The 23150-nt window shown below is 47.7% G+C and overlaps 1 protein-coding gene across 1 annotated transcript; it reads right to left on the bottom strand.

Annotated features, from left to right (window-relative positions):
- Positions 1-4484: 4484 nt before the first annotated feature.
- LOC120537997 (acetylcholinesterase collagenic tail peptide-like) lies at positions 4485-14779 on the bottom strand. Its single transcript, XM_039767325.1, has 9 exons — positions 14308-14779; positions 12964-13017; positions 11503-11556; positions 11313-11366; positions 7181-7234; positions 6905-6958; positions 5747-5800; positions 5455-5508; positions 4485-5362 (listed from the first exon to the last, which is right to left on the bottom strand). Exons 1-9 carry the CDS (start codon positions 14356-14358, stop codon positions 5066-5068), a joined length of 726 nt encoding a protein of 241 aa, XP_039623259.1. The 5' UTR covers positions 14359-14779; the 3' UTR covers positions 4485-5065.
- Between the last annotated feature and the right edge of the window lie 8371 nt (positions 14780-23150).

Raw genomic sequence — 23150 nt, forward strand, 5'->3', positions numbered from 1 at the left:
CACCATATTGTCCTTGTGGTCCCAGTGCTGCCCTTTACTTTAAGTATGTGATTCTGTTCAGCTGGCACCTCACACAACTGCCAACGTGGGCATTCTCTCTTAGAAGGGACAAAGGTGACACCCAGTGGGCATCTGCAGTAGTGCAGAAGATGCTGGCCTGTCTTTCCACCTGAATGTCTCCAGTTTAAGTCCTGCCAGCCTGCCAGTCGCACCTGGCACTTGTATTCATTGCTCACCCTCTGAGTACCACATGCTGCCCAAATTTCTCCATCCACCAAGGCAGCTGGAAGGTTGGCAACCTCCAGATCATTCAGGGCTTTTGTGAGTGTGCCATGGGGACATTGCTGTGTGGCACCAGTTTCTGCTCACGGTTGCCATCCCCACCCCTTGACAAAACCCACCATGGCTCACCTGGCCACCAGCTGGCATAATCCAATGCAAGGTATCTCCAAGTCCAAGAACTTGCCCGTTGTCTCCCAGCACGTGGGCAGCATGGGTGCAGGGCCTCGCATCATCTGGCACACCGGGCAGGCAGGAAACGGCCAATTTCTGTGCCGCCTGGCGACTGTGTAGACGCAGGAAACGCAGCTGTACCACCGTCAAGCTGGAGTACTGGAACTGAAGTGGAACAGCCAGGTTATCACGGGACCCCAGTCAATATATTCACAGGGTAAGATGGGGGGGTTGGGGGTATTTGAGGGTGGGCCATCAACCCCACCAAGGGGACAATCTCTAATGACAAAGATAAAGCCACTGTGTCCCTGCTGCTCCTGACCGCCCCAGTACCAGCACTTGGACGTCCTCACTGGTGAGTTTTAATGTGGCAGCAGGACCCCTCAGACTCGCATGACAAAACTCAATCAGACTGGTCACCATTACCTGCAGCTCACTGGCCAGTCTGCTGAACCACAGCACAGTTCCATTGTTCACTGGGTGTCTGAGCTCCATCTTGGTGAAGCCCTAAGGGGCCAAACACAAGAGAACAGCTCATCAGCAGGAGTAGGGGGCCGCATGGGCATAACCCCCCCAAAATGGCCAGCACTACACTGGCACCAGTGTGATACGAGACAACAAGGTGGGCACAGACGGGCACATCACACACAACAGATTAGAAATCCGACCAACCTGAGACTTAACTGGCGAAATGCAAGTGGCACCCCCTGCTGTCAGATTGCAGAAAACAAGCAGGGCGTCCAGTGGGCTGCCTTGGTTTGGGTCCACATGATAATAACCTGAGAGGGGGAAAGAGAAAGACGCAAACCTGAGATCTCATATAAGAGGTGACAGGGAGGCAGAAGTCCTATAAGAAAATACCTAACCCCCACCACGTCCTATAAGACTAAGCAACCGGATGGTGAACTCGCCGTGTCAAAAGAGGAACACGTCCTCCAGTGTGAGGTGATGTGATAAAGAAGTCCTACAAGATAACACTTGGCCCAAGGATGTCCTATGAGACAACCAGCAGTCCCTGTTGTAGTCCTAGAAGATAAGGCCATGCCATAAATAAAATCCCGTAAAGCAGAATAGTGACAAAAAAGTCTTATAAGACAATACACCCCCATGGTGGAGTTCAAGAGGACGTTGTAGTCCTAGAACTCAAGGGGACAGCAAAACAAAACAATCTTATAAGGCAAAGGAGTGACCAAAAAGTCCAGTAAGACAAATATCATGGCCCACATGTTTTATAGAGTAAGACAATCTCATACTATGCTGAAGTCTCTTCAGTCCAGATGTCCTACAGTGTGAGCAAGATAACACTTGACCAGAGGATGTCCTATGAGACAATCTTATGATATTCTTGCCCCAATCGCAGTCCTACAACATGATGGGATGTCATCATTTGAAATCTCATAGGATAAGAGAGTGACAAAAGACATTCAATAAGACAACATCACAGTCCACCTGCAATATAAGTTGACATCAAAGTCTCCAAGTTCGAGTTGCAGCCCTAGAGTGACAAAAAGAAGTCCACTAAAACAAGATCATATCCTACATATCTTATAAGATGATCCCCAATGCCAGGTCACGTTCAAGGTAGAGAGTTACAGCCCTTTTAAAGGCAAGGGAGAGACAAAAAGAAGTCCAATAAGACAAGATGACGGTCCACGAGTTTGATGCAGTTCAGTAATCTCATAGTCTGTTAAGTTTGAGTCAAAAGAGGGAGATGTCCTACGGGGGAAAGTAAGTCCTACAAGATCATATTTGGCCCATGGATGTCCTAACAGGACCTGTGAGATAATCTAATGGCGTGCTGAATGAAGTCCCCATGGTGGAGTTCAAGAGAGACTTAACAGTCCTAGAACAATAATTCCTGTAAGGCAGGTGAGTGAGAAAAAGACGTCCTACGAGACAATACCATGGCCAACATGTCTTATAAGATGACCTCATGGTATGCTAAACTCCTCCAAGTCGAAGCCAACACTAGGAGAGGTTGTGCAAGACCAAGTCCTGCTCCACAGATAATGGAAAGTTGAAGTCCTGTAAGTCAAGATCACGACTAGAAGCCGTTCCAGACTATGAGGTGCTGCAGTACTACAGAAGTCCTACAAGTCGAGTTTATAGCCTAAGGATTTTGCGAGATGTTCTATAAGACAAACTGATGGCACGCTGAAGTCCTCTAAGGCAAGTTCAACGCAGGGAGTGGACATACGGGACCACAGATATCCTATGATACCTAATAATGGAATTCTGAGGTCCTCCATGTTGAGGTGAAGAAAACAGGAGGTCCTAGAATGGGGGGTGATGGCATATAAATGGGCCAGTACAGTAAGGCAGCATCGGGGGCAAGTCCCATAAGACAAAAACATGGCCCACAGAGGTCATATGATGTCACATGGATGGACAACACCCTAAAAGAAAGACAAAGACATGACTGGCAGATGTCCTATCAGACAGGATCCTGCTATGCAGAAGTCAAGCTGGCAGACACATGTCCGGCAGATAAGGACACAAGGATGTCCTGTAAGACAAGGACCATGATAGGCAGAAAGTCTACTAAAACATCACCTGGTGAAACGGTATAAAATGGCAATCAAATGTCAAGCAAGACAGCGTATCGTTGTAAAGACGAGCTGAAGGACAAAGTCACGGTGGTCATCGGTTCAGGAGGTCAGGTTGATGGGCTTGAGACACAAATGAAACAAAGTCAAGAAGGAACATCTTGTTACGGAATGATGTCCTGTTAGAAGAGGCATTGGAGGTCCTGCTGGCAGACTGCTGTGTGCTGACGTCTCAAAAGTTTTTATCTTGCCCCCCAGAAGCCCACCATTGCTTAAAGTGGCTCCACTCACCATCGGGAAGGTGCGGCCAGCACAGCCTTAGCTCCTTGCAGGAGGTGGCGGGGTGTTCCTCTGTCCCCTTTGCCAAGTCACAAGCGTCCCCTACGTCAGGAGGCGGGTGGTCCATTTGCAGACGACTTCTCCGCATAGCCTGGGCAGACGACTTCTACAAGAAACGTCACAGTTTGTGATGGGGTGGACACATGTTGGCATGGCTTGTGTAAGAGATGCTAGTATGTGAGCTCCTAAGCTTCTTCATCTGTACCTCTGTTGGTGGTTTTGGTCCTGAGGGTCCAGGGGGTCCAGGAGGTCCTGGTGGGCCCTACATAGTGGAATGAAAAAAGCTCAACCGTGAACAGCAACAGAATGCATTAAGCTGGCACGTGGGCATTACAAGCCGCGGGTAACTCACTTGGGCACCACTGCATCCCTTGTTTCCTCGCTTGCCCTGAAGCCCCTTTGCTCCCTGGAGGATTGAAGACAATCACAGCTGTAGAACAAATCATTGTAGGAGAAGTGAGCGCAGACAAGTACCCCCCATGCCACCTCCACCAAGCCACCCGGGGCAGCATGTGGCATCTGTCTGAGGATTTAAAGCTAACCAGGGTGTTGGGCTGGCTCAGCTACAGTAGCTCATACAGCAACACATGGAGGTGAGCAAGATGGGGCCAGGTGGTCCTGCGGCAGGAACTGGGATCATCCAGTCACTTTAACTGGGAACACGGGGAGGAGGTGTGTGCCAGTCATCAAAAGCCCACTATGCCAAATGCATGGAATCATCATGGAGTGAAAGCAAGGCCAGTCCTTGCTCTCTTTGTCTTTACACACTCCTGGGTGGCATAAACAGAGGTACAAGGAAGGACCTGGTATGGCACCACATTGATGTGCCTGTTGAAACGAACTGGCAGAGCAGAACCACAACCTCCAGGTCAGAGCCACTGTGCCAACTACATCAGCCAGACATGTGTCTAAAAAGAAAAGGGGGTGACAGGGCTTAGGTCATTGGACACACAGTGCCCCCAAGTGGAGTGTAGCTTAAAGATAGCACCAGCTTCCATCCATGAGCCGAAATCAGATACCCGCTTACTTACCTTTGTACCAAACAGACCCTGAAAAAAAAAAAAGAAAAGAAATTAATGGAGACTCAGAGAGATAGATAAATAGATGTGAAAGGCACTATATAAGAGATAGATACTGACAGGCGTTATATAACTAAAAAATATATACTGAAAGGCGCTATATAATAGATAGATAGATGTGAAAGGCATTATACAAGTTAAAGGTATCCATAAATGAGCTTTTAAAACCTAGACTTCCACAGGCCTCGTGGGGCCTGGCATTGGAGTGGCATTGCCGACAGCCACAATAGCTAACAATTCAGGGTGATATGGGGCTGCAGCCTATCCTGGCAGCACTGGGCACAAGATAAGAAACAAGCCTAGACCGGGTGCCAGTCACACACACATCCCCATGGCAAATTTGAAACTTGGCCCTCTCTGCTAAAGATCCTCATTCAAAACCAAACATCCAGCTGAGGGTCACGTGGCACTGGGGACAACTCTGATAGCAGCCAGCGTGGGGTGCCAGCTAGCACAATACAGCTGGGGCAAACAGTAGTTGAAACAGTGCAGACTCAAGATACTTACTGGGGGTCCTGGCTGGCCTCTTCTCCCTTGTGGGCTCGACTGCCCAATGTCACCCTGGCAAAGGAACACATAAATAATAATAATAATAATAATAAAACAAACAAAGGGGTTTTCAAATGGCCTGAGTTGCCCTCCTGAGGCTCATGTTGACCAGTCACCTTGGGATGATGGCAGCTGTGCTTTGAAAAACTTGAGTGATTGTGTGTGTGCAAATATGCCAGTGTGTGTACATGTGAGTGTGTGCGAGTGAGTATGTGAACGTGTGTGTGTGCGCGTGTGTAAGCCCATGCAAGTATGTACAATTGAATGTGTGTGTGCCTCCTGCCAACCGGATGGGGAAATGAGAAAGCGAGAGGGAAGGCGGCCACACTGGCGCTGCCCTACCTGCACTCCTTTGGGTCCGTGTCGTCCCTTGGGGCCTTGGAGGCCTTGACGTCCCTTTATCAGACAACAAAAGCAGACAAGAGCAAGTCATGGCTTAAGATAAAGCACCCTTCTGCTCCGTCTCCTCTTGCTAGCGTGCCACCTACCTTGACCCCTGCTGGTCCAGGCAGACCCCTCAGACCTTTGGCACCTGCTGGGCCCTGAAAGAGTTAGAAGAATGAGTTGGTGAAATGTGGGCAGTTGAGGAATCGAACCAACCAGCCAGTCAGTTTCACGTCGTCCCTGCTCCTCACCCAGCCATTAAAGGCCTTCCACTTCACAGCGCCACCTGCTGTCCATTGTCTAGCTGAACAGGAACAGCGTCTGAAGAGGAGGCAAGTGGCCCAACAAAGCCAAGGACTATGTGAAGGTGGCGGCACTGCCAGGAGGACCATGTACCTGTGCTCCTTTGATGCCCGGTTGCCCCTTCCCTCCTCGGAGGCCTGGAATACCCTTTAGAAGAACATAAGAAAGAAAGGAATGGGTGAGGATTATTCAGGATGCTAGGGGGCTTTACATTTAGACAGAAACTATCCAAGGATGGGTGAAACAAAAAAATCACTTCATTTTAAAGAGCTGGCCAAGGGTGCCAGCTGACTGCAAGGACCCGGGACTGAAGGTCAGGGTTCAGCTCCTGAGGTGTAACCTCTCAAAGGATGCTGGGTTATGAGGCGAGTCGCCCTCCTGTATCCACAGGATTTGGGGTCACATCCTGCCTACCGTCCCAGAGTCTTCATGCCCATGTGACGCGAGACTGGCACTTCAAGAACATGTGGAGAGGAGGATGGCAACTCCACCAGTGGCTTAGAATCATCTCGTGGGCCATTTTTGGCAATTCTTAGGTGCTCAGCCCAGTGGCGTCATTGGGTGGGATGACTTCCAGGGTTTTAGCCCTTGATCATAAGACCCCCGATCTTCAAGAGGACTAACCCACCCCCACATCTGATCTCCAACAGCCTTAGCACCCCATTCCTCCTGTTGACCAATCTGGCAAGCATGGACATCTTGCACAAAACCTCAAAGGGGAACCCCCCAAAACTCCAAAGGGGACCCCCCCACCTCAGCCACCACTCTGCAACTTCCTAAAACTCCAAAACTTATAAAAAGGGGCGGGGCTAAGCCCCTAATAAGTGGTAAAGCTAGTGATGTCCCCCCTCATCTGATAGTGCCGCTAGTCCTACAAGAACGTTGGGTGGTCACACTTCAGTCTGGGGATGACCCCACTAGATAAATGGGGGTTGAGGTGGAGAAGGGGGTTTCATGCGAGTTATAGAACTCAGTATGGAATTTTGCATGAGCTGAAGGGCGGGGTGGGGTGGGCGGATTCTCCAGTGGAGTTTTGCAGTTTTGTGAAGAGGAGAGTGGACACCATGGATCAGCTTCCCCTGCCCCGCCCTGCCCTACTAAGCCACACCCCATCCTGCCTCACTCAGCCACGCCCATAAAGCCCCCTGGCTTTGGCTGCAGTTATGGGATCACCTTGGATAAGATCAGACAACAAGGCTAAAGGATGAAGAGGAGGATGAAGATGAGGACAATTAAAATGTACACACTTACCGGGGGGCCCACCGGCCCTGCTAGTCCCATGGACCCCTTCAGACCTGGATGTCCCTGCATTGGTAAAAATATTGAATTAAAGTTCAACTATAATACAAAAGCGGCCAGAAGGTGGCATACTTGTGCAAAGCCAAATCCTGTATGTTAAGAGGAGAGCATCCTGGATGGCATGGGGTTGCTGCTCCAGGTGTTGGGGGGGACGGGAGACGACACAGGAGGGTCCAACTTGGCATCTCCATTTAAAATTAGTAAAGCACAAAACTGGGAGAGACAAACCTTTGGGCCTTTTTGTCCTTGAGGTCCCTGCAGGCCTCGGGTTCCGGGGTCACCCTGTTGAGGAAATCACTGAATAAGCCATCGCTGTCATAGTAAACACGCTTATGTAATTTTTGGTAAAGTTCTCTTTCGTCAGTCTTGTGTGTCTCATGTCATTCTCTTCCAATTCCATCTTTGGACATCGGCAGGGGCCGCAACTTCAGCCCCTCTGAGTAAATTCAATTTGCAGACCTTGCAGTTCCCTATTCCTGTCATGAATTTGGGGTTCCTAACCATGAAAAGCCTTAAAGCAATACTCAAAATGGCCACTAGAGGGGGGAAAAAACACCAAACCCCAGCTAGGCATGAGCAGGGTAAACGCAGAATCTTTATAAATAAAAATAGTTTATGCTTCAAAATGCTTTGTTACACAAGAAGCTCCAAAGAGCACAAAAGGCACTGAAGGAACTGCCTTCATGAAGTAAACAGTTCAGAGGCAAACAAATCCCAAAACACAAATCCCAGAAAAAGGAAAAAAGGGCAAAGATATCAAAAGCCTCACCAGTCACCTACACCAGTGCAATCAATGAACCGCAGGGGACTGCGGGCTCTCAATCAGCCTTTGTAGGGTCAAGGGCGGCCCCTCGGGGGTGATGGACAGGTGACCCCGCCTTTTTGGAAACCACCCACAAAACACAAGGGGCATAACAGAAGATACTCGGACACATAGAAACTAACTGATCAACCATACTTATGAAGAATACAAAATAATGCAAATAATAAACACGAACAACAATATTAACATACGTAAATACATCAGAAATGAACAGCAAAGACATAAAAGAGGACTTTGAAGCCCAGCTGGGCTGAAACATAACATAGGAGGGCTACTGCTGATGTTCCCGTGGTACCCGCTCCTCAAATGGTCCATCAGGGGCACAGCCAAGGAGGGACGAGAAGGTACAAGAATCGAAATTCTGTCCATCATCGAAGTACACGATATGGCCAAATGTACGTGGACACCCCTTCAGATGTTTTGTGGTGAACAGGTACCATGTGAAGTCACCCTGAAGAGATCAGTGACTTTAAACATGGCACTGCCAGAGGATGCCACCTTTGCCACAACTCAGGATGTGGCATTTCTGCTCTGCTAGGTCTGCTCTGGCCAACGGGAAGCGCTGTTATTGTGTAGTGGGAATATTGAGGGGCAACAACTACTCAGTCACAGGTGATAGACCCAAAGCCAGATTAAGACCCCCATAAAGGCCCCTGGGGGTCTTCATGAATAGAGCAGAGCTCCTTAGCAGAGAGCTGACCATACTTTCAAACAATGAGCCAAGTGTGGACACCCTGCTATTTAGTATGCGCTGAGACTCGACTCTAGGGGTGAAGAGGGGCTATGGGGGGGTGTGGGGGTCCGAGGTCCTTTCACTTCTCCCATGATAATTTTGGACACCTGATCATGTTTAATCGAGCAGGGCAGAGGGTTCCCCCTCACAGGCACAATACCCAATCGTTTCATCGAGCAGCACTTGCTGACTTTGGCGCGCAGACACCTGATCCATTCATCAAGCAGGGATGTGGGGGTCCCCCACTTTGCTGACTTTAATGTGTGGACACCTAATCTGTTCATCAAGCAGGGAAGGGTCTGCCCTGCTGACTTTGGTGAGCGGGGACCTTACCCAAGCTGGGGTGGCCCCACTTTGATGATTTTGCCACGCAAGAAGGATTGTGACTCATAAAAAAGGCCCCTTGCCCTCATGGGCCCCTAGGCGTGGTACCAGAACACCCTGATGGTAGATCCACCCATGACGTAAAGTGGAGTTTGGTCTTCCTCTCTGGACTGATAAAGCTATGCTTCACTGTTGGGTACTGATGGGCACATCTGGGTTTTAGAGGATGCCAGCACAACACCTCCTTCTGGACTGCATACTGTTAAATAATGGCAGAGTTTGGGTGAGGCTCCTTGGTTCCAACGGTAGGCTTCAGTTTGGGGTTGACTTTTTACTGTTCCACCATGTCCGTGCCCCTGTGGTCCATGAAGACATGGAGGAGCTCGAGTGGCCTGCAGAGACCCCCTAATCTCAACCCTACTGAACACCTTTGGGAAGAACTGGAGTGCAGCTTGTGGCCCAGGTCTTCTCGTTCAGCGTCGGTGCCAATCTTTTTTTGCCTGAATGGGCACAAATTCCTCCAGACACCCTTCAACATCTTGTGGACAGAAGAGTAGAGGTTGTTATGGGGGAGAGCCAACTCCATTGTGATGCTCATGCTTTTGGAATGGAACGTCCAACAAGCTCATCTAGGGGTGATGGTCAGGTGACTACAAATGTTTGGCCACACATGGCATATTTCAGGGAACTAGGACTGGCGAGCTTTGTTGGGCTGAATGGCCTGTTCTTGTCTAGAGTGTTCTAATGGTCGAGAATTCAAACCTCCTTCCATAAGAAGACATGCCAACAGCAGGAAGTCCAGCGCTGGTAATGATAACGGTATGAGCTGGCAGGCCGTTGCTGCAATGAGAGGTTTCAGAGCCAGACACCCGGGAGGAAACCCATGAAGAGCAAAATACTCCAAAGGCACAGCAAGCCAGTCGTCTAAGGACAGCGAGCAGCAAACTCAAAGTCCATTCAGTCCTTGGAGAAGTTTGTTCCATTCACGGCTGACTCGTGCAATTGTTTGTGGGGATGGTGAAGTTAGGACCTCCTGCCGGTAGGCCGTTGTTCCAGGGTGCTTCCTCTCCGCTTCCTAAGGAGAACTGAAGGTCTGAGGATCTCCTTATGGGCTATGCCGAGGTATGTAATAACCCGCCAGGATGAGAGGGGGCGCCATCACCAACACCGTCTTCTCCTTCTCTCTCTGCAGCAACGAGAACCCGCCCAGTCAGGGCACCTGACTCCGCCCCTTCCAGTTTCCCCGTGCGTAACTACGGGAATGAGGCGTCATTTGACTGCAAGACAAATCGCCAGACGGACCTCCTCTGACGAAATGACCTTTCACTCGAGAAGAAGATTCGTTTTGTTATTTTGACCCGAGATAAAAAGGGCATCCCTGCCAAGACGGGCATTACTTTTGTTTACTTCTCTCTCATGTGAAACGGGACGCCTTAAACTTTGATTCCGGCAGCCTCGTCCTGCCACACTGGTTCCTTCACTCACATTTAGGCCACTGGCATCTCAATGGGAGTCAATTCAGGAGCAGTCGTGGATGAAGATAGCAGCGTCGCTACTCCAGAACATCTGCATATTTAAACACATTCTACATGAACAAGCCATTCAAACTTCCTTTGGGTGGGGTGGGCTATCTGGCCCATCTTTTCAAAAGGGTCACAAAGTGGCGATGGAATGAAGAGACGTCAAAAAAACAAAAGAACAAGCAAAGGGGCAAAACCAGAAAGATCAGATCAAAACCAGCTGAACGTCCAAAAAAAAAAAAAACCCTGATAATTATAGTCGGAGCGCAGAGGAAGAATTTCGAAATCGGGAGATTAAGAAGCAAAAATAAACGGAAGCAACGGTGTTTGTGAAAATCCACTTGTGGACCAATGGGAAGGGTAAGACGCTGACCTGTACCGCTATGACCGGATGAGGTCACGCATTGCATAGGAACGACACGGCCAACAGTCCACAAAGCGATGACACCCATAGGAGAGAGAACAAAATGGTGGCGCCCAAGAGAAATTCCTTTACAGCATCGTCAAAAATCAAATGCGACTATGAAGTTTCGGGACCTTTAAAATCCCACCCTAAAAAAGAGTCTCGATGATTTTGAACAGCCTAAGAAAAGCTATCAAAGAAAAACAAAATGAGGATGAATCTGCTATCCTGCCTACTACGCTCACTGTTTCCTATTTGAGCCCAATCTTTCATTCTTCTTCACTGCTCCCTTTAGTTTGAGTCTTGTAATCGAAATTCTTGTGAAGTTTCTTTTCTAATCTTTAAACAACATTATCGGAGACCAACATTACTGAACCGTCCTGGGTGGTGATCCTTCTAGATGTAGCGTCAGAACCGACAGATTCCACGATTCATAACTAGATTCATGGCTTTTGGCTAATACTTAATAAAGCAGTTCTTCCCTTTTAAAGGCCCTAGTGTGGAGCATCCAACCCCCATTCCCTCCATTTGGTTGAAATGATCCCAGTTTCACTCACCTTCTTGCCTCTTGCTCCTGGACGTCCAGGCTTTCCGGCACGGCCGATGTCACCCTGCAAATTAGAGGAGCGAGTTACTTTTCCAGCACTGTCTTAATCTAGGAGCGTTGCTTTACAAGTCCCAAGCACCCTCAGCCAATGAGCAAACAGGAAAGACTGGGAGGAGCAAATCCAGAAGAATCCAACTCACTGGGTCGCCTTCATTTCCCTCAACGCCCAGAAGACCATCTAAGCCTGGTAGTCCCTGAAGGAGAAGAATGAAGACAACACGAGGGTGAGTTTCGATATGCGGCAGCACAAATTCACAGAAACAGAACAATCACATCTCCTCCTAAACATAACACGGCCCAAAACGCCCGTGACAGACTGATGTTCCTTCTAGGATCCTACCACAGATACCACCAGGATAGGCTTGCAAACTCTAAAATGGATTAAGCAGAGGGGGAGTGTGGCCCATAAGTTGGTGGAGACCACCCATTCTTCTCACCCGCAGCCTCTGATGTGAATGAGAGAAGATCTGCAGAACGGTGGAAGTGTGGAGGAGTCACCATCCGAAGTCAGATTAGGGTGTAGACCCCCAGACGGCACTGCCAGAGTTCTTGGGTGGCATCACAAAAAAGATCCTGGCGTTAGATTCGTCCACATCCAAGATAATCTAAACACAAGCGCCGTGTGCGAGTGTAGCTTTGCTCCTTCAACGTCCCGATTCCTGACTATGATTTCTTGGGTTACGATTCTAATTTGACCGAATTTAGTAATCGACATTCTTTCTCGTTTAATGTTTCCTCTCTTTGGGGGTGAGATTTATAAATCTTTTATATGCAGATTGCGGGCAACCATCCTGGCGGAAATCAAGATTTACAAAAGAAATCTAGACCCCCAGACGCACAGATATTTACGGCAACTCTGACCCTTCCGTACACAAAAGAGAAAGTGGGAAACTACGACACCCTGTGGTCAAGTAGGGGAGTGCAACCAAACCAGCTGAACGACGACTCACGTGGATAATCATATCGCTTAGAGTCTGCGTTAACGTGACAGACATGTGACACCTGAAACGTGACGACTACGGTGCACAAGGCTGCGTTTTAATTCCCTGTCAAGAGGGCCAATGCTGCGTATTTCCACTGATGGGCTTTTTTTTTGTTGTTTTTTTTTTCGTCAGTTCATATCGGCTGCCTGTTGCCACAAAACCTCTGCACGTGCTTAAGGATTTATAAATTGTGTACGAATGTGCATATAAATTAGTTTTTGTTTTTTTCATTTTTCTATCCATGAAATGTTTTATAAAGGAGACCCCCTGGTCATTTCCATCCCATCCACTAGTCGTTTGCAGGCCTCCACCACCCATTTCCCATTAAGCTTCTCAGCTGTGCAAATTCTTTTACCGGATGAACACCTAATGGTTCCACTGACTGTATCATGCTGGCCGCGAGGATTAGCCCTGAAATTTAAAATGGCGTCAGCTTCTATGTCCTGCAGCGACCGTTACTGGCACACAGAGAAGAAAAGCACCAACTGTTAGAAAACCTGAAGAACGGCGTGCAAGAATTCCCTGAGACAAGAAGCAGCCAGCACGCTCCGATTCCTGTTGTTCACTAGATGGGAAGGAGCGGACAGAGAAGGGATGAGCCACAACAGCCCTGCTTACCCTGGGTCCCGGTTTTCCAGGTCGTCCACGTCTCCCGACTTTTCCTGCTGATCCCTAAGACCACCAAATAAAAGAGGAGTCAGCAGCTATACAGAACTATACTTGAGCAAAAAACACTCCCATGACGGCACATTTTTGTGGTAGCGTGGTCTCTGCAGGCGGCGACCGTTTGGCATGATCTCTTTCGAGGTCCTCGTGTGGACTTGTGCAGTAAGGCATGTGTCATGCGTCGACACCGACCTGAATGAGACCATTCCAGAATCAAAATGCGTGCCTGGGAGATGACTTTAGGGTGTGCGTCAAGCTTGTAATTCCACCCCACGCCAAAGGCTGGCGCTGTCTGCAGATCTGGAAACTAACATCTCACCGGCACATTTCTGATTTGATAAGCTTCCTTAATCCCCGAGGGGGACTCGCCTTTTCAACATGACCTTTAAAGGGGATGAAAGTGCAGGGTCAGCCATTGTGCAGCAGCCCCTTGAGCACTTTTCAGGCTAAGGCCCAACAGAGTGGAATCCCTTCTGGCAGTAATGGGATTTGAAGCAGCAAACTTTCCAGATACCAGCGCAGATCCTTAGCCCCTGAGCCACCGCCCCCCCATGACATCACTTCTCCTGATCCCGCCCCCTTCTGCCTGCCCGACTTCACCACCGCCATCTTTCTCCAGTTTAATTGCGTCTCGTCACGTGTTTATTATTTTGTCATTTCATCTGTAGGAGCCCCTAGGCCTTCATCACTGACGATGGTTTCAGAACAACTCCATCGGATATCAGGGGGCTGTGGCGGGCTGTGTGCTCAGTTTGGATTGTATTTATGTGGATGTGTGTGTCTATTCAGGGTGTGCGTTCTGCATCTCATCTCTAGGAAAGCATATGTTGTTGTTTAACAATAAGTAATGAATATTAAATAGTTTCATACGAGTGGTTTTCTTTAAGGTGTATCTTTATAGGTACACAATATTTTGGAGTTTTAAGGGTCCGGCAGTTAGTGATAAGACAATTAATGACCTGTAAGCAATAAAACTGATAAATGTGTGCCAACTAAGGGTCACCAGACATGAGCTCACTCTTGGTGGTATGAAGTAAGCAGGTTGGCACCGATTGATGGAATGGCAAGAGAAGTGGGGGAGGGGGGGATTTGCAAAGTATAAACAAACTGGAAACAACTTTAACTGGTGGTCTGGGGCCTGCAGAGATGCAATGAGAAATGCCACGGCTTCTTGACTCCTCAAATTAAGCCAGGTCTGAGGGATCAGGTGGATTTTCAAGGCCTTCAGATTGGAAAGAACTCCAGACGAACGTGTGGCCCCGCCCTCATGTGCCCGCCTGTGCCCTCTGGACTTACCTGTTCACCGGTCGCTCCCTTTGGTCCTTTTCTTCCAAGAGGCCCAGACATTCCCTGCAAATGAAACTGTCAGTTTTAGGTGGGCGCCGACCTCCTTGGCGTTACGTTTACCCCTCAGGAGAACGAGCTGAAAACACGAGAGTCCACTCAACAAGAAAAAAAAAAAATGTTATTAACGTGTAACAGAAACGTGTTGTTTTTGAGCGACTATGTTTGGTGAAACCCTTGTAGTTGTTCCATGCTGACGTAGCCAATCGATTCAGCGGAGTGTAACACAAGTGCTATGGTTTTTCATTTTGCAGGTAGAGGTTGAAGAATGGAAAGGCCGTTAGTCCAGATGACATACCTGTGGAGGTGTTTAGGAGAGATGACGGTGGAGTTTTTAACCCGATTGAGGAGGCCTGAGGAGTGGAGAAGAAGTGGACTGGTGGGCCGATATTTAAGAATAAGGGGGATGTGCAGGACTGCAGTAACTACAGGGGGATAAAACTGATGAGCCACAGCATGGTTATGGGAAAGAGAAGTGGAAGCTCAGTTAAGAAGTGAGGTGGCAATTAGCGAGCAGCAGGATGGTTTCATGCCAAGAAAGAGCACCACAGATGAAATGTTTGCACTGAGGGTGTTGATGGAGAAGGATAGAGAAGAACAGAAGGAGTTGCATTGTGTCTTTGTGGACCTGGAGAAAGCAAATGACAGGGTGACTGAGAGGACCTGTGGTATTGGATGAGGAAGTCGGGAGTGGCAGAGAAGTACGTAAGAGTGGCACAGGATATGAACGAGGGGAGTGTGACCGTGGTGAGGTCTGTGGTAGGAGTGACGGAGGTGGGATTACATCAGGGATCGGCTCTTCTTATATGAAATGGTGATGGACAGGTTGACAGAGGAGATTAGACAGGAGTCCCCGTGGACTGTGATGTTTGGTGAGGACCCTGGACAGGTGGAGATATGAGAGGAGAGGAATGAAGGTCAGTAGGACCACCAAGACAGAATCCATGCGTGTGAATGAGATGGAGGTCAGTGGAATGGTGAGGATGAGGGGAGTAGAGTTGGTGAAGGTGGATGAGTTTAAATACTTGGGATCAACAGTACAGAGTAATGGGGATTGTGGAAGAGAAGGTGAAGAAGAGAGTGCAGGTAGGGTGGAGTGGGTGGAGAAGAGTGTCAGGAGTGATTTGTGACAGACGGGTATCAGCGAGAGTGACAGGGAAGGTCTACAGGATAGTAGTGAGACCAGCTATGTTATATGGACTGGAGACGGTGGCACAGGAGACAGAGCTGGAGGTGACAGAGTTAAAGATGCTAAGATTTGTATTGGGTGTGACAAGGATGGACAGGATTAGAAATGAGGACATTAGAGGGTCAGATCAGGATGGACGGTTGGGAGACAAAGTCAGCGAGGTGAGATTGTGTTGGTTTGGACATGTGCAGAGGAGAGATGGTGGTGCTAAGGACAGAGCTGCCAGGTAAGAGGAGGAGAGGAAGACCTAAGAGAAGGTTTATGGATGTGGTGAGAGAGGACATGCAGGTGATGGGGGTGACAGAACAAGATGACGAGGGCAGGAAGAGATGGAAGAAGATGATCCGCTGTGGTAACCCCTAATGGGAGCAGCCAAAAGAAGAAGGCGGCGGCCGAGGTTGAAGGCGCACGCACGTGTACCGCCGCTCTAACTCAAGATTTCCGTGATTCTCGATCGCTTGGGATTCTTTCAAGATTACCGGTGAATGATTGTGTCCTTCGTTGCACGAGTACAGTAATCACACAACAAGACTGAATATACTTATAACAAACTGGCTTTCTTATTAGGTAGAATTTGTTAGAATATATAAACATAACACGTATCTTCCCTTTTGTACAATGAAGCAGGAATAACAACGAAACCCAATAACAAGAAGACGTACCCAGAGATCACATCACAAGGAGTTCCGTTTTATTTTGTTGTAATCCGTAATCTTGGGTAGAGTGAAGACGTCGTGGTGACGTCCTGTTTGCTACCAGTTACCGAAGGTGACGAGTAAAGAAAACCCCACAAAATGGCGGTGTCTGTAAACGCCCAAAACGGTGTTCAAAACATTACAAATGAGTTAGATAATCAGAAATTACAGAAGAAAAATTAAAACTGACGTTCAACGTGGATTGTACATCGCTTAAAATCACCACAAAAAATCAAATAAAGAGAAAATGAACACAAAATTCAATCAGAAAATGTCACGTAACGCTGGAGATCATGTGACACAAATGAAGTGAAATCAGAAAGTGTCAAGCAGTTACTGTGGAAATCATGTGACACAAACGCGCAATTCTATTGGCTAGACAGGCAAGTCCCTGAATTGCAGGACTCTGAAGGTTGCTTAGCACAAGTAGAAGTGCAAACGAGCGAATGTGTGATGACGCCGCCGTACTGTTATCAGTTTAAGATCGATTCACGATTCCCGCGTTTCTTTGTGATTTAAGACGGGTCAGTCCCTGCCATCGAATCTGTTGGGTTAGCAGAGCACTAACAGCCATTTTGACCAGTAAGAGAGGGACCGGTGGGTATCATTAATCACCTGCACATTTGTTATTTATCTTGGCATGAGACATATACACAAATACATAATGCTGGTATCTACGTAAACCGTCCAAAAGTTCATTTATTCTGTGATAAGAGTATTTTTGGCCATACTGCCCCCTCCTACCTACAAGCAGACCACCATCTCGACTCCTACATGATGGCCACCATGCTTATCAAGTCACCTTCACCTCCAACCCTCCCTTCGGTCATCAATCATTTACTGTTTCAGGTGATCCCAGGCCACCAAACCTTGACTCCCAGTTTTCCACGATTTCCTTTCTCTCCTTTTGGTCCTCGAGGCCCTGGTGGACCTCTGGGTCCAGCTGCTCCTTTTGCTCCTTTCTTTCCCATGGCGCCCTGAAGAGAAGTGAAGTGAAGTAAACAGCAAATGGAACAACAGCAAAATCCTTGGATTTGTACAGGAAATGTGAAAATGACAAAAGTGAAACGATTACCGCTCGGCCGCTCGTCTTTGTTTCTCCCTTTTCTCCTTTGGTACCACGAATACCCTAGAAAAGAGGACAACAGAGACCTTGAGTGTCATGGCTCAGCCGGAGGTCTCTGCTTTTATGTTTGTTATCTATTTTATCATCTCTCAAGATTGTGCTATGCATGTACAGTTGTGCTTGAAAGTTTGTGAACCCTTTAGAATTTTCTACATTTCCTCATAAATACGACCTCAAACATCATCAGATTTTCACTCAAGTCCTAAAAGTAGATAAAGAGAAACCAGTTAAACAAATGAGACAAAAATATTACACTTGGTCATTTATTTATTGAGGAAAATGATTGAATATTACATATCTGTGAGTGGCAGACGTATGTGAACCTCAGTTGATCAGTTAGTTTGAAAGTGAAATTCGAGTCCGTTGTCAATCAATGGGATGCCAGTCAGGTGTGAGTGGGCACCCTGTGTTATTAAAGAACAGGATCTATCAAAGTCTGCTCTTCACAACACATGTTTGTTGAAGTGTATCATGACATGAACAAAGGAGACTTCTGAGGACCTCACAAAAAGAGTTGTTGATGTTCATCAGGCTGGAAAAGGTTACCAAACCATCTCTGAAGATTTTGGACTCCACCAATCCACAGTTAGACAGATTGTGTACAAATGGAGGACATTCAAGACCATTGTTACCCTCACCAGGAGTGGTCGACCAACAAAGATCACTTTGAGAGGAAAGCACATGTGTGATAGTCGGTGAGGTCACAAAGGACCCCAGGGTAACTTCTAAGCACCTGAAGGCCTCTCTCACATTGGCTAATGTTCACGTTCATGAGTCCACCATCAGGAGAACACTGAACAACAATGGTGTGCATGGCAGGGTTGCAAGGAGAAAGCCACTGCTCTCCAAAAAAAACAATGCTGCTCGTCTGCAGTTTGCTAAAGATCACGTGGACAAACCAGAAGGCTATTGGAAGAATGTTTTGTGGACGGATGAGACCAAAATAGAACTTTTTGGTTTAAATGAAAAGCGTTATGTTTGGAGAAAGGAAAACACTGCATTCCAGCATAAGAACCTCATCCCATCTGTGAAACATGGTGGTGGTAGTATCATGGTTTGGGCCTGTTGTGCTGCATCTGGGCCAGGACGGCTTGCCTTCATTGATGGAACAATGAATTCTGAATTATATCAGAGAATTCTAAAGGAAAATGTCAGGACATCTGATCATGAAGTGAATCTCCAGAGAAGGTGGATCATGCAGCAAGACAACGGCCCTAAGCACACAAGTCGTTCTACCAAAGAATGGTTAAAGAAGAATAAAGTGAATGTTCTGGAATGGCCAAGTCAAAGTCCTGACCTTAATCCAATGGAAATGTTGTGGAAGGACCTGAAGAGAGCAGTTCATGTGAGGAAACCCACCAACATCCCAGAGTTGAAGCTGTTCTGTACGGAGGAATGGGTGAAAATTCCTCCAAGCCGGTGTGCAGGAATGATCAGAAGTTACCGGAAACATTTAGGGGGTCACAGCAGATACTGAAAGCAAAGGGTCACATACTGCCACTCACTAATATGTAATATTCGATCATTTTCCTCAATAAATAAATGACCAAGTCTAATATTTCTGTCTCATTTGTTTAACTGGTTTCTCTTTATCTACTTTTAGGACTTGAGTGGAAATCTGATGATGATGTTTGAGGTCATATTTATGAGGAAATATAGAAACTTCTAAAGGGTTCACAAACTTTCAAGCACAACTGTATTGGTTTTCTTGGTGATCTGCCCTGCTCACTGCATGTGGAGCCTAAGGAGGTGAGGCCACCGATTATTACGCAGATGTTGTGCTGGCCCGGCACTCTTCAAGATGAAGCTGCTGATGGCCTTGCATTTGGTTGTTTGCTATCCTGCTTTTCCTGCCTCGTCTCACACACACACACGCGCACTTGGGAGATGATTTCAGGGCTCGTCTCCTGGTAATTCCACTTCCAGTTGAGGGATGGCATTGAAGATCTGTGATGTCACTTCCTGTTGTGTCACCGCCCCTTTCCAGCAGCCTTAAATAACCCACCAGTGAGATGATGGACAGTCTCAACAAAGACTTGCGTCTGAGAAGACATCTCTTCACGATGGCTGTCGTTATACATTTGCAGTTCCAGTTATGCTGTTGGGTCACCATTGGTGCCCCAGACCTTTACATTTGTCTTTTGTGCCCACACCCTGTCGCTCCCACCAGTGATGGCTCCTGTCTCGTTTTGTCAGATTAGACTCTGATGATCCCACTCAAAGCATCTTTTGAGTTCTTGCAGGCTCATGTCCTGCCGAGGAGGAGATGGCGGACTTGACAGGCAGAAGAAGTACCAGGCTGTAAGCGTCCTTACCTGCTGGCCTTTTCTCCCATGAGTGGCAGGTTTACCAAAGACACCAGCGTCACCCTTAAGAAAGGAAAAAAAAAAAAACAAAATGAAAAGAAGGAGATAATCAGTAAAGGGTCAAGCTGCCCCGAGGTCCACGGCGTGTACGATCACTCAGCCTGTGATTGGGGGGCTGGTAGTTCTCTCATGTTGTCTGAACACTGAAGTCTTCCTTTGGTGCAGTGAAAAAAATGGAGTGTGCGGATCTTAAGCAGACGATCACATGACGCGCGGACACGTACTCCACAGCACCCTGCACACTTGTCATGAGCGCCATGCACTTCAATGCGGCGTGCGATGCAATAGGGTCTCCTCCATCAAATGTCTTAAGGTGTCGCCAACCAGTCAGCCACCCTGACACAGTCCAGCACAGCGGCTCCGATTACGGAAGTGTCACGTTTGGACGATGAAGTGTCTGAAATGGTCATAGTAGCGAACACTGAGGACCGAAGGACCGAGCCGCCATCTCAATAGGTGGGCAATAAAAAACAGCAACACTGTAATCTAAGAGCTCAGTGAGCCCACCGACTTCATGGGCCTTCACAGGACAACACATACAAACATGGCTGGCCTCTCGCTGTCCCTTCGCAGCCTGAACTCTGTGAGTAACACGGCGTTCGTTGTGATGTCTCGTATGAACGGATTGTGAGAAAAGGATCGGGAGATGAAATGATACCAGAGTCCAAACTGGGAGAGCAAGGAATGGAGACGTCTGCTAAATGACGAGACCTCCAAAAACCAGACCAGATGACAAAAACCACATAATGGCAGTGCAAAAAAAAAAAACTAAATGGCACTGTGATATAAAAAAATCAAAAAAATAATAATAATAATTAAAAATAACACCATGATTAATTCTGAAGCTACATAATTAATAACTAATAAAATGTGGCCTAAAATGGTCAAAATATTTAATGCTATAACAGAGATCAGCAATTCCCTTTGCACTCTTCACCCTCACTGAAACTAAGGCCAGCAGTGGCAGCTCTGTGGGGCGTCTTTTCATTCTTTCTCGATGAGAATCTCTTCTTCAAACCCTTTAAGTCCAATCAAAGGACGCGCTCCCCTTTCTAGTGGGACGGGCTGCTGACACTCAAACACCTAGCCCGTCTATCTTTCTACAACTCAGACATCTAGCCTCACACGGCCCCCCCAATCCACTCTGGCATCTCGCCCCGCCTAGCTGACAGCCAATCAAGTGTCTAGCTCCACCCAGCCTGTAGCCACTCAAGCACTTAGCCACACCTAGTTGACCCCCACTTCAGTGTCTAGCCTACTCGGGCTGTAAGTCCTCCATCGTCTACCACCACCCAACTGGTTGCCACCCAAGCACTTCACCCCACCTATGTGACTGCCACTCAAGCACCTAATCCCTCCCAACCTTAAGCAGATAGCCAGCCCTGCCTGCTTGACAGCAAATCAAGTGTCTAGCTCCACCCAGCCTGTTGCCACTCAAGCACTTAGCCATGCCTAGTCTAGCCCCTCTTAGCCCGCAAGTACTTAATCATCCATCTCCACCTAACCTGTAGCGACTCAAGCACTTTGCCACACCTAGTTGATCCCCACTTCAGTGTCTAGCCTACTCGGGCTGTAAGTCCTCAATCATCCATCACCATCCAACCAGTTGCCACTCAAGCACCAAGCCACACCTACATTAGTTGACTGGCTGAGTCAGCCTGTAGGCTCTTAGTCATCTACCACCACCCAATCTGCTGCCACTCAAGCACCTAGCCAATCAGCTGTCTAGCCCCTCCCAGCCTGTAGCCACTCAAATATCTATTCCCGCCCAATGTGTTTCCACTCAAGTACTTTGCTCCGCTCAGTTGGTTGCCACTCAAGTGTCAAGCCCCGCCCAGGTTGCTTAGTGCTCTCAGACGCCCACCTTTTCCTTCCCACTGCCTGTGAGGGTCTGTCTGTTATCTTTACTCAAACCCAGTAGTGGGCACCGAGTGATTTAAAAACCAAATTTTATAAAAAAAAAAAAAAATATATTATATATATATATATATATATATATATATATATATATATATATATATATATTCATGGACCCTGCACCATTTAGATTTTAGATTTTCAGGCTTTTGCGGGGTCCAAATGGATAATAAGGGGTCCCAACCCCTCCCAGAGCTCCACATTGACTTTAATGAGTAGAAAAGACGGCTCTGTAAATGGCTTGAACCAGAAGCCCACTTTAATGGTGGCTTTTCCCAGATATTTTCTTGTTACTTAATTGGATGGTATCATAACACACAAGTAGATGCCCACCCAGCCTTTGTCGCTTCCCATGTGGGTATTATGGAAATGTCTACCTTTTTCCCAGGTGGTCCATCAGCTCCAACAGGTCCCCACTTTCCTGGTAATCCCTAAGGATAAAGAAAAAAAAAAGTAAACGTCTCCCAGATGCCGAGTTATGGTGGCAAAAAACAAAAAACGAGGAGGCCAGCACTTGGCTACTCACCCGAATCCCCTTAGGGCCCACGAGGCCTGCTGTCCCTGCTGTTCCGGTTTCTCCCTTAAAGAGTCGCAGACACATTTAATGGTAAAGTTATGCGTGCAAGTAACACTGGCATTTCATTTCCTTTACTGGATGAAAGCTGTTCAAGGCACACACGGCGATGTCGGACACGAGGGTCTTGAGAACGTGGGGACTGCAGTTGGGTGGGTTTAATGCCCTTCGTTCCTTTCATCCTCTACACATCCATTCAATCTGCCCATACTTGGCTTCAATAAGAGTAAAGCTGTCATGTCGTGGATTAGGAGTCCCAAAGCACTTCCAAAAAATGCCCACCAGAGGGGGATATCAACATCCATACCCCGGCTAGCGACAAGGACAAGCACTGAATCTTTATAAAATTAAAAGATTTAATCCTCACAAAAACCATCCCAATCAAAACATCAGCATCTGCGTTAAGATTCCCAACCTCAGACAAAGTTAAACAGAAGACGACCAGGACATTAAAACGAATAAAAAATGAACAACTCGTAGAAAGAGTCGCCGAATACGTGACATGCACATAAAGTGTTTGTCACTCACCGGTGGTCCAGGATATCCTTTCCATCCCTTCTGCCCCTTCTTTCCTGGCCTCCCAACGATTCCATACTTTCCAGCTGGTCCAGGGGCTCCACGTTGACCTAACAGTCCCTGAGAGGAAATCAAGGAGCGCGTCACTAAGTGAGTGTCTGTGACTCCAATCGACGCGGCACACCCCCCTCCCCGTGTTTCCGAGACCACCATGCCTAATGTCATGTGGGGGACTCGGACTCTTAGCTCTAAGAACTGATGATCTGCCATGACAACCTTGACGCATATCTCAACACGACTGCCTTCTGAGGAGATGTTTGCTACAAGACCCTCAAGCTGCACCTTTAGGACCCTCACAAGAGGTTTCCCATGAAACGTTCCTCATCTCCTTACTTCCCACAAGACAAGTCTA

Source organism: Polypterus senegalus, chromosome 10 (assembly GCF_016835505.1).
Source record: "Polypterus senegalus isolate Bchr_013 chromosome 10, ASM1683550v1, whole genome shotgun sequence".
NCBI classification, from domain to species: domain Eukaryota; kingdom Metazoa; phylum Chordata; class Cladistia; order Polypteriformes; family Polypteridae; genus Polypterus; species Polypterus senegalus.

Excerpts from the sequence above, each read along its gene's own strand:
- LOC120537997 (XM_039767325.1), bottom strand. The coding sequence starts at position 14,358 with ATGTCTGGGCCTCTTGGAAGAAAAGGACCAAAGGGAGCGACCGGTGAA. Across the intron at positions 6,959-7,180 it reads AAGGACAAAAAGGCCCAAAG|GGACATCCAGGTCTGAAGGG; the intron begins GTTTGTCTCTCC and ends TTACCAATGCAG. Across the intron at positions 5,363-5,454 it reads CTGGACCAGCAGGGGTCAAG|GGACGTCAAGGCCTCCAAGG; the intron begins GTAGGTGGCACG and ends TGTCTGATAAAG.